This window comes from Dermochelys coriacea, chromosome 22, assembly GCF_009764565.3.
Source record: "Dermochelys coriacea isolate rDerCor1 chromosome 22, rDerCor1.pri.v4, whole genome shotgun sequence".
Classification (NCBI taxonomy): domain Eukaryota; kingdom Metazoa; phylum Chordata; order Testudines; family Dermochelyidae; genus Dermochelys; species Dermochelys coriacea.
Window position 1 is genome coordinate 2,314,375 of NC_050089.1, and position 13,264 is coordinate 2,327,638.

At 48.7% G+C, this 13,264-nt stretch overlaps 1 protein-coding gene across 1 annotated transcript; it reads right to left on the minus strand.

Moving 5' to 3' along the window:
- Window positions 1-4,119: 4,119 nt before the first annotated feature.
- SPA17 (sperm autoantigenic protein 17) lies at window positions 4,120-12,936 on the minus strand. The gene is made up of 5 exons (XM_038380731.2): window positions 12,666-12,936; window positions 10,694-10,874; window positions 7,052-7,122; window positions 5,693-5,752; window positions 4,120-4,393 (listed from the first exon to the last, which is right to left on the minus strand). Exons 2-5 carry the CDS (start codon window positions 10,845-10,847, stop codon window positions 4,232-4,234), a joined length of 447 nt encoding a protein of 148 aa, XP_038236659.1. The 5' UTR covers window positions 10,848-10,874; window positions 12,666-12,936; the 3' UTR covers window positions 4,120-4,231.
- Between the last annotated feature and the right edge of the window lie 328 nt (window positions 12,937-13,264).

The following is a 13,264-nucleotide window of genomic DNA, read 5'->3' on the forward strand; positions in this document are numbered from 1 at the left end:
CTGAAGGAGCCCCGGGCCAACCGCAGCCATGCCCCAGACCCCAAGCCACTGCAGGGAAAAGTCTCTCACTCTTGTCCAAACATGCTTTTGCTATGCCCCATGCAGGTTCCGGGACAGCTGAGGCAGCCGTATTTGCTACTCAGCTTCCTGGGTTCATCAATAATCTCTCTGGAGGTCAAGGAGTAGCACATACAGCCTCTTCAGCCACCCCAAAACCTGCATGGGGCATAATAAAAGCAAAAACTTCCCCCCAAAACCCCGCAACCAGGGGTCCGGCAGCAGCAGCAGAGCCAGGGGCGGTAGAGTGTCCCCTGGCCTATTGTACCCACCATTTTGTATGAATAATTATATCCCTGGGGCAGAGACAGCATGAGCCTGACTTTGTAACTGACTGGTCAGGACACTCACCTGGCATGGGGAGACCCAACGTCAAGACCCTGTTCTAGTAACAGCTTCAGCAGGAGAGACTAGGAGAGACCCCCACCTCAGATTATCCCATAGCGGCTAGGGCATTCTCCTAAGGCGGGGGGATCTGAAACAGGCATCTACCACATACTGGGTGAGTGCTTTGACTACTGGGCAAGAGGTAACAAGGGGGCTGCTGCTGAGGCCTCCTCCAGCTGTGTTTTGTGCAGGGCCCAATCGGTTAGGCGACCTCTGACAACGCCTACCAGATCAGGCAAGGTGGGCAGGGCCATGCTTTGTTTGAGCACCCCACAGGGGCTTAACTGTGAGATAGGCTCCAGGCCTCAGGACTTAGGCACCTGTGCATATGCTCACCAACAGAAACTCTTCAGGTTAGTGGGCAGCTGAGCATGGACTTAGGCACCTAAATCCCTTTGTAGATCTAGCCCTTCCTGTGGAACTTTGAGTTAGGCCTAGATTCTCAAAGGTACTTGGGCACCTAATTCCTACTGATTCCAATGGAAGTTAGGAGCCCACGTAGCTTTGAGGATCCAGGCCTTGGTCCCTCTGTGCCTTAGTTCCCCATCTGTACAATGGGAATAATAGCACTTCCCTGCCTCAAAGGGCTGTGGGAGGATAAATACATTGGAGTTTGTGAGGTGCTCAAATACTACGGGAATGGAGAGCATCTATGTACCAGAGAGAGATTTTCCACAGCCTTGCACGAGTGAGGAATCCTGGGTTGGTAGCATTTTACACCACTGAATGACTACCCAAGGAGCAAGGCAAGAGGAATCAGGCCTGCTCATTCTACTTGCACATAAATTAGTGAAAACCAGGAGCGACCCCATTGAATTCCACGCAGTTTTGTTCATCTCCCGTACTGAAGCCTTAGACCTAAAGATTTAATGCTACTGCTTAATTTTCAGTGGTTGGGGTATGTTTTTTTCCAGCATTCATGTTGAATGGTACAATAATTAAGATTGAACTGAGTTTAGTACATTAGAAACATTTAATTTTATCAATCAAGTGCTAAGTTCACTCACATGAATAGAAGCCCCTTTGGCATTTCACTGAAACAAAGCAGCCATGTGTTACCCAGCACATCCAAACAAGGTGGCTAGAAGTTACTTTGAGATTGTAAAATATGTTAACTCAGCACCACGGTGCCTTGCCTCCCGCCCCCCCGCCCCCCCAGCATATTGATGGGGTTTGTAATGATAGCAGATGTCACATCCCTCGTTCAAGCAGGGATCTGTACTAAATTGTGACAACCTCAAGGGATACAAGAAAACTAAATATAGAGCATTAAATATAATCTAGAGGTGTGCACATTTACATATCTTTTCTTCCTCCTTCAGACGCTCTGGCAGGGACTTTCAACACGATCGCATGAGCATTCTTATCCTAAAAAGTTGAGCAATGAGTAAGAAGTCTCAGGTGAGCCATTATAATAACTGCAGGGACCTTGGGAAATAACACCCAATTATTGGAGCCAATTTATTAAGTTTTCATTAAAAAGTGGCTTGATCCCAACTGATGGGATAAGCCTCCACCCCAGAAGGGGGAGGCTGGCAGGGAGCTTTTGTTCTTCAATCACTACTTTCTGTTTTGTGTTACAATATTTCTAAACTATTGATTCAAGACAAAGTGATGGCCTCAGTGCTGAATTCTGTCAGGTTCTGTCCCAACAGAAGTGTTGCCTTAAAAAAAATAAAAATCTAAGTTTAGTGCTTAAGAAGGATACTAGAAAAAACAGAATTTAGCCATCAGCCTAGCATGCCAGTTAAATCTCTAACAGGACCTGAACTGAGATTGACCCAATCAATTCACAAAGGGCACCAGAGAGCTATACATTATCAGCTGTGCTCACCTGGCCTGGATTCAGACTAGTGAGCTAGAACAGAAAGGATGTTGACCTGACCCCGATTCTCACACGCTGGGCAGGTGCCATGCAAACTGGGTGCAGAATGCCAACACTCCACTGGTTAACATTTCATACCCACTTTGCACACAGGTTAAGTCACAGCACAAGGGCTAAGAAGTGCAGAATCAAGCCTGTGCATGGCATTACCAGTCCTGAATCTTCCCAGTCCTCACAAATAGTGAATACAGTCAGTTTGTTCTTGGTTTTCTTCATTGTTTTCCCAGGCATATAACTAATAGTATGTTGTACTTTTATAGCATCTTTTCAACCAGGAATATCGAGCTACTTTACAAATACAGTTTAATTGCCTAGAGCCCCGCACTACGAAGGCGGCAAAATTATCCCTAGTTTACCAATGTGGTGCATGGCGTGGGATCCATGAAGTTACTTAGGTGCCTAAACCTCACATTTAGACCCCTAAATCCAGTTTTAGCTTCACTGCAATCCACAACACTCCCCTGATCCTTGTAGGTGCCTAAACTCACTCAGCACCTAACTTTGCATAGTCAAAGCTCCTTGGGAGCCTGTATTTCTGCCCATGAACATGGGCACTGCTGCCTCTCTCCAGGTTTCAGACACCTACCTCATGCCTAAGCCCCAGAGCGATTCACAAAGAACAAGAAGATAGGCATCCAGCCACCTAAGTCACATGTGGGGTCCAATCCAGTAGGCGTATTCAGAGGCCACCTACTGGATCAGTCCCATTCAAAATCTGGCCAAGGGAGGAGCAGCAGCCCACCTTATCACTCTGAACCCACTGGTTCAGGCACTCACCTGGGATATGGGAGACTGAGGTTCTGCCAGAGGGAGAGAAGGGAGACCTCTTTTCAAATCATGCCTCTCAGGAGAGTGCTCCAACCCAGTGGTCTCCAAACTTTTTGGATCGCACACCCCCAGGGCCAGCTCTAGGGAAGCAACAAAAAAAAAAAAAAAAAAAAAAAGACCTGCCGCCGGCATGCCGCTGAAGATGGAGCAGGGAGAGCCAAGCTGCCACTGGCATGCCGCCGAAGAATCAAAGGTCCAGGAGCACTGCTGCCGCCGTTCCAGCGGCGCTCCTTTGGCTGCGCTCCTCTTGCCGTGCACCCCCAGGGATGGTCTTGCGCAGCCCACTTTGGAGACCACGGCTCTAACCACTGAGCTCTGGGATATTCAGATAAGGGGCTCTCCCACTCTCTCCTGTTGAAGCTGTTGCACTCTGGATAAATAATGAAAGAGTGAGTACAGCAGGGGGACTGGATTTGGGGTCTCCCACATCCCAGGTGGATGCCCAAATCACTAGATTACAGTCATTCCCACTCAGTCTCTCTGGCCCAATGACTGTTCTGCTGTGGACAAATACTGAGTCATCAGGCCAGAGGGAGACTGACACCATCATCCAGCCCAGTCTTTGGAGGCAGCAGACCCCAGGTCTAGTCCCTTTGCTCTAGACCTGAGGATGGAGGACAGAGCACACCTGGAGAAGGTGGAGCAGAGCAGAAGTTATGGGATGCAGAACACATCTTTGGTGTTTGCTCCCATAGCCCCCTTCCCATTCTGTCATCCTTTGGGAACAGTCTGGAAACAGTGACCTTAACATGCAGCCAATAAATGACACGCTTCAGGCAATGGACTTTTTGCTTTTAGAACTAACATTTGCAGAAAGTCAGTTCTCTGTGGCTTACCAGATCACAGCGAACTTGCTAGAGAAGTTCAATGTTTACCCATCCAAATGTGTCTGTGCCAATGACAGACTGAGCGGGCAGCTCTGCAAACAGACTAAAAAAAAAAAAAATCACACAGTGCTCAGGTGCATTTTGAAAATGTAATGTTTTATTAAACAAAAATAAACCTACTGACAAACAAGCCATTCATTCACCTGCATCTAGTCTGGAAATCATGACACTGGCAGGTCTAATGACATTAGATTTCTTCCATGGGGTTCATTGCATCCTGACCTAGTTCTTTCAGTCTCCTCACTGTCTCTCTTACCCTGTATCCCTTGTAGACAGCCTGGATTTTTGTGGCAGCTTTATCTTCTATTTCTTCGGTGGTTGTTTCACAGAGGCCAAGTTTGTCAAGCTCCTTCATTAAAAAAATAGAACCACAGAGGAAATGGCTTTGTAAACAGCTGACAGGCTGATCATTTTCTTGTAGTAAAAGTGAATGCCTAAATTACAGTAAATCTGCACAATGTGAAGCCACTGAAACTGCTGCTTCCCAAAGACATTTTGGAAGCTGTGTGTGAATCAAAGGTTGAGAGGGAAACTAAGCGTGTTTTCAGAGTAGCAGCTGTGTTAGTCTGTATTTTCAAAAAAGAAAAGGAGTACTTGTGGCACCTTAGAGACTAACAAATTTATTTGAGCATAAGCTTTCGTGAGCTACAGCTCACTTAATTTCTTTAAATGTGTTTTGTCATCTTTATGGTTTTTTTTTACAACAGATCTAATCATTAGTGGGGTTGTTTTTAGGGCCAAATCTTGAGGCCCTTACTCAGGCAGAACTTTCTCTGACTCATTGGGAGTCTTGTCTGGATAAGAACATCGTGATTTGGTCCTTATTTAAATACCAACTACTCATCTCAGAGTTTCCAGAACACGAAGCTCCCTTCTGTGGGAGACTAACAGTGCCATTAAACTATCAGCATTTGCCAAGAGTTACTACTTGGTGGCGTGTGATACGATAGTTATTTCCTGTTAAGTGGGGGGGGGGGAAACGGTGGCCTTTCATTCCCAGGGGATGATAACTGTTGGCAAATGTTGATTTTTAAAAATGATGAGCACTGGAAGCCTGAGCCATACTATCAAGCATGAAAGAGACTGAGTTACTAGGCAGAGAGAGAGAAAAATAGAGACCCATTTCCAGTGGAAGATACAAATCAGGCTCTCCAACCTCCAACAAGGTGCCCCAGCTGGGAAGGATGGAGAGGAGGAAGTCAAGTAAGACACCAAGTTGCAGTCAGAGCATCATATTAGCTGATTAGCTGGGGGAAATGATTTCATTAGCTCAGTGATCTAGAAACTAAAATCCAAAATGGGGAAGGGGGGACACAGAGCCTCACAACAAAGGCAAATTCTCTGCAGATAGGAATGAACTGCTTTATAAATGCTACTGGAACAAACGCAGCTGGGGTGAAACTCTACTGAAAAGTCACCCCAGGGCTGAATCTGACTCCACACTCTTTGGGAAATCACATTGAACAGTAGAAAGGGGAGGATCCTAAGCCAGCTGGGACAAAAGGCCTTGATTTTTTCTCTTCAGATTTGGAGAGAGATGCCCTGGAACTGATGAGCACTTCCACCTCCTGCTTAGCCATCTGGACATGGACACAAGGTGCAGCTCCAACAGAGTCAAAATCCAGGCAGACCTTGGGAGATTACTTACAGGCTCCATGGCTGAATCTTTCATCGACTCCTTCACCTCTTCTTGCAAAGATACAGCCTCCTATAAGAAGAACAGAAAAAAATAAAGGTTCAACCAACCGTTACTTCACAATAGGAAAGAGCTCCAGTCTGAGCCCTGGTCTACACTGTGGGGGGAGGGAGGGCAAATCGTTCTAAGTTATGCAACTTCAGCTATGTGAATAACGTAGCTGAAGTCGACGTATTAGATCGACTTACCGTGGTGTCTTCACCGCAGTGAGTCGACTGCCGCCACTCCCCCGTCGACTCTGCCTGCACCTCTTGCAGCGCTGGAGTACAGGAGTCGATAGGAGAGCGCTTGGGGATCGATTTATCACGTCTAGATTAGACACGATAAATCAATCCCTGCTGGATCGATCGCTGCCCAGAGTTGACGGTGGAGACAGTAAGTCGATCTAAGTATGTCAACTTCAGCTACATTGTTCACATAGCTGAAGTTGTGTAACTTAGATCGATTCCCGCACCCCCAGTGTAGACCAGGGCTAAGTCTCCTTGGAGACTGCTCCAGAACATGGATCCCAAATGGAAATTCAGTTTCTCCCCATCTGTGTGAGTCTGTAATTCCCCTGGTCCCATTTCTCAGTTTAAGCATTAGCTCAACTTCCATGAATGGGGATGTGCAGAGCTGAAGTCTGGATTGCATAAGGCATCTGGTTAGCATTATTGTTAACTGTTTTAACAGCACCCAAGAGTGGGCAACTCCCCCCCCACCCATAGATAAGAGAAGACCCCTGCCCTGAGGAGTTTAGTGACTTTATTTTTAAGTTAGCAGTGAGTGCAAGTGAAGCTAAAACCTTGAACCCTATCTCCCCTGTTCAACATATACATTAGGTCCCATGTCCAGATCATTTCTAGACATTACATAGGGCATCACCACTATGTACAACTAGCAGAATATTACTTGTATCATGGTCACTGCTTAGCTCAGTCTCTGCCCTGGAAGGGAGCTTGGGTGATATACGTTGCATCAGAACTGCCTTGTTCAGAGCCCTGAGAAGACAGAAGTCACATTGCTGGATATGGATCATCAGCATGGGAGGCATCTTTCTTACTTAGTGCTCCTGTTTATTCAGAGGACAAACTTAGAAGTGGCGATCCAGGTGAAGAACCTTGGCATTGTTTCTCACCAAGCCCGTTCAATGGAAGCCACGTCTTGTTCATAGCATAGAAGTACCTTATCCTACCACACTCCCCGGATGTGCAGAATAATCACAACGGCAACATTACTAACGGAGGTTCAAAAGCATTTGGTGAGATTTTGCTTTTTAGTCCTGTGCACTGCAGGAAGATGAGACCCCTTAGAGCAGCAATCCCAGCCTACCTCAAAAGCTTTGTTGTTGTAGAATCTGTCGTCTAGTTTAGCCCCCCATTCTGCTGGGTCAAACTTGGTTTCTGAAAATAAATACCAACATTTGTCATATCAATGTCAAGCTAATAATTAAGACAGGAAGTTCCCCAGTCAAGTTACACTCACTCAGCGGGGTGGCAGCAGGATGACAGAACAATGAAGGTTTCAGAGTAGCAGCCGTGTTAGTCTGTATTCGCAAAAAAGAAAAGGAGTACTTGTGGCACCTTAGAGACTAACAAACACCTTCAGCCCCCAACTAAAACCTCTCCAACGCATCATCAAGGATCTACAACCTATCCTGAAGGACGAGCCATCACTCTCACAGATCTTAGGAGACAGACCAGTCCTTGCTTACAGACAGCCCCCCAATCTGAAGCAAATACTCACCAGCAACCACACACCACACAACAGAACCGCTAACCCAGGATCCTATCCTTGCAACAAAGCCCGTTGCCAACTCTGTCCACATATCTATTCAGGGGATACCATCATAGGGCCTAATCACATCAGCCACACTATCAGAGGCTCGTTCACCTGCACATCTACCAATGTGATGTATGTCATCATGTGCCAGCAATGCCCCTCTGCCATGTACATTGGCCAAACTGGACAGTCTCTACGTAAAAGAATGAATGGACACAAATCAGACGTCAAGAATTATAACATTCAAAAACCAGTTGGAGAACACTTCAATCTCTCTGGTCACTCGATCACAGACCTAAGAGTGGCTATACTTCAACAAAAAAGCTTCAAAAACAGACTCCAACGAGAGACTGCTGAATTGGAATTAATTTGCAAACTGGATACAATTAACTTAGGCTTGAATAGAGACTGGGAATGGATGAGTCATTACACAAAGTAAAACTATTTCCCCATGGTATTTCTCCCTCCCACCCCACCCCACACTGTTCCTCTGATATTCTTGTTAACTGCTGGAATTAGCCTACCTTGCTTGTCACCATGAAAGGTTTTCCTCCTTTCCCCCCCCTGCTGCTGGTGATGGCTTATCTTAAGTGATCACTCTCCGTACAGTGTGTATGATAAACCCATTGTTTCATGTTCTCTGTGTGTGTGTATATAAATCTCTCCTCTGTTTTTTCCACCAAATGCATCCGATGAAGTGAGCTGTAGCTCACGAAAGCTTATGCTCTAATAAATTTGTTAGTCTCTAAGGTGCCACCAGTACTCCTTTTCTTTTTGCGAATACAGACTAACACGGCTGCTACTCTGAAACCATTGAAAATAGAGGCAGCCTTGGCTGTGAGAAAAAGAAATGCTATTTTCTGCACTACCCTCCCCTAGTGGCAAAGGCCATGCCGGTTAAGGAATATCATGCAACCATGGTTCTAGGAACAGTCCAATTACAGCAGGGGAGCAAAAAGCCACTGTAGCGTCCAACATCTAGGGCCACAGCCACAATTAAAGCCACACAGGAGACTCAACAGGCTGGCAAGGCTGTGATCAGAGAGGTGTGTGCATGGAATGCAGCAGCTTGAACAATTCACTAATGCCCATCATGGCCACGCTTCCTCTCACGAGGAAATGCGAGGTGACCCAAGAAAATGGCATCGCTGCACATCCAAGTGGGACCAACATGCCCAGCAGCAGCTATACCTGCAGCAGCAAGCCAATTAATCTCAGGGCCAGTGGGGGACCCTCATCCCAAGTTCATGGGGATCTCCTTTAAGCCCTGAGGTGTGGATCTGACCTCCCAAATGGGAGGAGGAAGTTGATTACCTTACACTGAGGCATGTGCATTCTTTCTCCCTGGACATTCCCTGCTGTCAAGCTTTTCTTGTGTGATAACCACACAAAAGCCTCTTACCCCTGTACTGTAATTTATTCTACATTAAAAAAATATTAAGTTGAAACCATACTGAGACTGAGTAGTTTTAAGCCTGAATGTTCATCATCCCGTAATCCAACATATTCAGAAAATTAGATTGCTTCCTCAAGCCTACCATTTTCTAAAGGGTTACAGAGAACGTCAGTTATAAGCTAATGAGTTAAGAAAGGCTGTGTAGCAGGAAGAAAAAGGAATTATGAAGGAGGGAGAGAAATACAACAAGCTTTAAATGGGAAAATGTAATAAAGAAAATGGATTCAGAGATCTATGATGCACAAAGAGTAGGGAAACCCATGAAACAGTCATTCACGTTTGTGTAGTAATTAATATTAACAGCCATTAAAGGGAGCCATGTCATCCACAGGGAGGTCTGACATTCCATCCAGCTAAGAGCAATATGTACATACAGAAGAGGAGATACAAATACAGCAGTTCTCAATGACATTACCAACTCAGAGAACCTTGTCATTTTAGCCCTGTAACACCCATTAGGAAGGAATTTTTAAATCTCCATTTGGGGAACTGGGAAAACAGAGATGTTGAACTTAAGTAACCCAGGTCACACAAAAAGAAAAGGAGTACTTGTGGCACCTTAGAGACTAACAAAGTTATTTGAGCATAAGCTTTCGTAAGCTACAGCTCACTTCATCGGATGCATTCGGTGGAAAATGCAGTGGGGAGATTTATATACACACACAGAGAACATGGAACAATGGGTTTTATCATACACAGTAAGGAGAGTGATCACTTAAGATGAGCTATTACCAGCAGGAAGTGGGGGTGGGAAGGAGGAAAACCTTTTGTGGTGATAATCAAGGTAGGCCATCCAGTTTGCAAATTAATTCCAATTCAGCAGTCTCTCATTGGAGTCTGTTTTTGAAGTTTTTTTGTTGAAGTATAGCCACTCTCAGGTCTGTAATCGAGTGACCGGAGAGATTGAAGTGTTCTCCAACTGGTTTTTGAATGTTATAATTCTTGACATCTGATTTGTGTCCATTTATTCTTTTACGTAGAGACTGTCCAGTTTGACCAATGTACATGGCAGAGGGGCATTGCTGGCACATGATGGCATACATCACATTGGTAGATGCGCAGGTGAACAAGCCTCTGATAGTGTGGCTGATGTGATTAGGCTCTATGATGGTGTCCCCTGAATAGATATGTGGACACAGTTGGCAATGGGCTTTGTTGCAAGGATAGGTTCCTGGGTTCCTGCTGAATTGGAATTAATTTGCAAACTGGATACAATTAACTTAGGCTTGAATAGAGACTGGGAGTGGATGGGTCATTACATAAAGTGAAACTATTTCTCCATGTTATTTCTCCCCCCCCCACCCCCCCCACTGTTCCTCAGACGTTCTTGTTAACTGCTGGAAATGGCCCACCTTGATTATCACCACAAAAGGTTTTCCTCCTTCCCCCCTCCTTCCTGCTGGTAATAGCTCATCTTAAGTCATCACTCTCCTTGCAGTGTGTATGATAAAACCCATTGTTTCATGTTCTCTGTGTGTGTATATAAATCTCCCCTCTGTATTTTCCACCGAATGCATCCGATGAAGTGAGCTGTAGTTCACGAAAGCTTATGCTCAAATAAATTTGTTAGTCTCTAAGGTTCCACAAGTCCTCCTTTTCTTTTTGCGAATACAGACTAACACGGCTGCTACTCTGAAACCAGGTCACACAGTGAGAATAGAATTCAATTCTCTGGACTCAGCCCTGTGCTAGAATTTTCTTTTATAAGCAAAATTCCTCATTTACTTTATACTCACTTTCTCTTTTATCCAGCAGCTCTTCAAAATAGTTGGCTGCAAAGGCTGGTATATCTTCAGGCTGCTCCCTCAAAACTTCTCTGGCTAGTCCTTCTAGCAGATTTGCAAATCCCGGTGGAATGCGGTGATGGGTGTTTGAGAACGGTATAGACATGGTGTTGGAACAGGCCTTCTATGGCACCTGCAGTTCCATTTAAAGAGCATGGGCTAGTTACTTCTCACCTGGGTCCAGCATTCAGAATTCATTGCTATTTGCTCAAATACAACGTAGCGTTCAGAGAGCTAGCAAATGGTATAGTTAAGGTTGTGGAACTCACACCTCCCCCAGCGTATGCCTCTCAATAAAGCATGAATATCAATGCCCACGCAGGCTCTTTATTTCTAACGTTATTAAACACAGGCAGTTTATTTTTTTACCCTCTTAAAAATAACAATTTTGGGGGTTTAAATTTGTAGAACTCACCATTATGAGCATAACTTTAATTACCAGGAAAGTCAGGGAATGAAGGAGTTAAGGTTTCAATTCAATCTCATTGCATATACATATTTTCAGACATGCTAGATTCTGCTTTCCCTTTTCACAGGCACTATTTGTATTTGCAGTGGGATTGTAGGAGCAACGCTGATTTTTAACCTCTAATTACCGAATTAGCACAGTCAGGCAGCTGGATGTATAAGTACTCAGCATTGCATTTAACGGTGCAAATTCTGTGGGTGCAACTTGTGCCTGCACATCAAAACCTGCATCTTGGCTGGGGGTTAGACTAGATGACCCTTGCAATCCCTTCTAACCCTATGGCTCTAGGAGGAGTCTATGAGTGTGGCCACCCTTCGGAAAGCGCACCCAGACTAGCTGGAAGGCCGAAGTGGGTCAGTGCCAGCACCTCCCACTCTCTTCCTTTGGGGAAACGGGGTTTCAGTTCAGGCAGCTGGATCCGGTTTCCCCACTGGGCTAGCAGGGGGAGCTGGTTCTGAGCAGGTCACGGAGCTGCTCTTCGTAGCCGAGTGCCTCTGGGGTAGCTGCCTGCAGGCAGGGGGCCCATGGCTCCCAGATTCCCAGCCAGGTTCAGGCAGCCGCAGTGGGGCCCTTTTAGCAGTGATGCTGTGGCTGGCAAAGGGCAGGGAGCCCCAGGGGAGAAGAGGAGAAAGTTCCTGCCACGAAAGTGCTGCTGCACCCAGCCCGAAGTGTGTATGTGGGGAGTCCTGGAGACTGTGGGGAGCTGCACCGCACACCCGGCCCAGTGTGTGTGTGTGTGTCCTGGGGGGGTCCCCAGCTGCACCCCACACCCGGACCAGTGTGAGTGTGTGTGTGTGTCCTGGGGGGGTCCCCAGCTGCACCTCGCACCCGGCCCAGTGTGTGTGTGTGTGTGTGTGTCCTGGGGGGGTCCCTAGCTGCACCCCACACCCGGCCCAGTGTGTGTGTGTGTGTGTGTGTCCTGGGGGGGTCCCTAGCTGCACCCCACACCCGGCCCAGTGTGTGTGTGTGTGTGTGTGTCCTGGGGGGGTCCCTAGCTGCACCCCACACCCGGCCCAGTGTGTGTGTGTGTGTGTGTGTGTCCAGGGGGGGTCCCTAGGTGCACCCCACACCCGGCCCAGTGTGTGTGTGTGTGTCCTGGGGGGGTCCCTAGCTGCACCCCACACCCGGCCCAGTGTGTGTGTGTGTGTGTGTGTGTCCTGGGGGGGTCCCTAGCTGCACCCCACACCCGGCCCAGTGTGAGTGTGTGTGTGTGTGTGTCCTGGGGGGGCCCCAGCTGCACCCCACACCCGGCCCAGTGTGAGTGTGTGTGTGTGTGTGTCCTGGGGGGGTCCCTAGCTGCACCCCACACCCGGCCCAGTGTGAGTGTGTGTGTGTGTGTGTCCTGGGGGGGCCCCAGCTGCACCCCACACCCGGCCCAGTGTGTGGGGGGGTAAGGAGTCCCGGCGGGAGCCCCCCCCGAGCACTAACGGCCTGGGCCCCCGGGCGGGCTCTTACCCCTCCGCCGCGGCGCTCGGCCGCTTCTTCGACGCTTCTGTTGCCTGGCAACAAGACCCCGCCCCTCCCACCGGCTTGGGCTGGGGCCAGGAAGGAACGAGCGCGAAGCAGTACCCTGGCCCCGCCCATCTCCCTATAGGCCCCGCCCCCGGCCATTGGCCCTGGGGAGCCCAGGGCCCCCGCTCGGAGCACGAGGCCTCGGCCCAGAACCGGCCAGGCAGGGCCCGAGCCCGGTCTCCAGCCTCGGTCCAGGAGCAGCCGGCCCCGCCCCCGCTCCCTCCCGCGGGCACGAGCCGCCCGCCCCGCCCCCAGCTCGGCTCCCTCCCGCGGGCACGAGCCGCCCGCCCCCGCCCCCGCCCCCTCCCGCGGGCACGAGCCGCCCGCCCCGCCCCCGCTCCCTCCCGCGGGCACGAGCCGCCCGCCCCGCCCCCAGCTCGGCTCCCTCCCGCGGGCACGAGCCGCCCGCCCCCGCCCCCGCCCCCTCCCGCGGGCACGAGCCGCCCGCCCCGCCCCCGCTCCCTCCCGCGGGCACGAGCCGCCCGCCCCCGCCCCCAGCTCGGCTCCCTCCCGCGGGCACGAGCCGCCCGCCCCCGCCCCCG

Bases quoted from the DNA above. Each gene is read 5' to 3' on its own strand.
- SPA17 (XM_038380731.2), bottom strand. From the start codon at position 10,847: ATGTCTATACCGTTCTCAAACACCCATCACCGCATTCCACCGGGATTT. The intron at 7,123-10,693 runs GTGAGTATAAAG...ATTTATTTTCAG, and splicing joins GCTGCTGGATAAAAGAGAAA to AAACCAAGTTTGACCCAGCA. The intron at 5,753-7,051 runs GTAGGCTGGGAT...TTCTTCTTATAG, and splicing joins ACAACAACAAAGCTTTTGAG to GAGGCTGTATCTTTGCAAGA.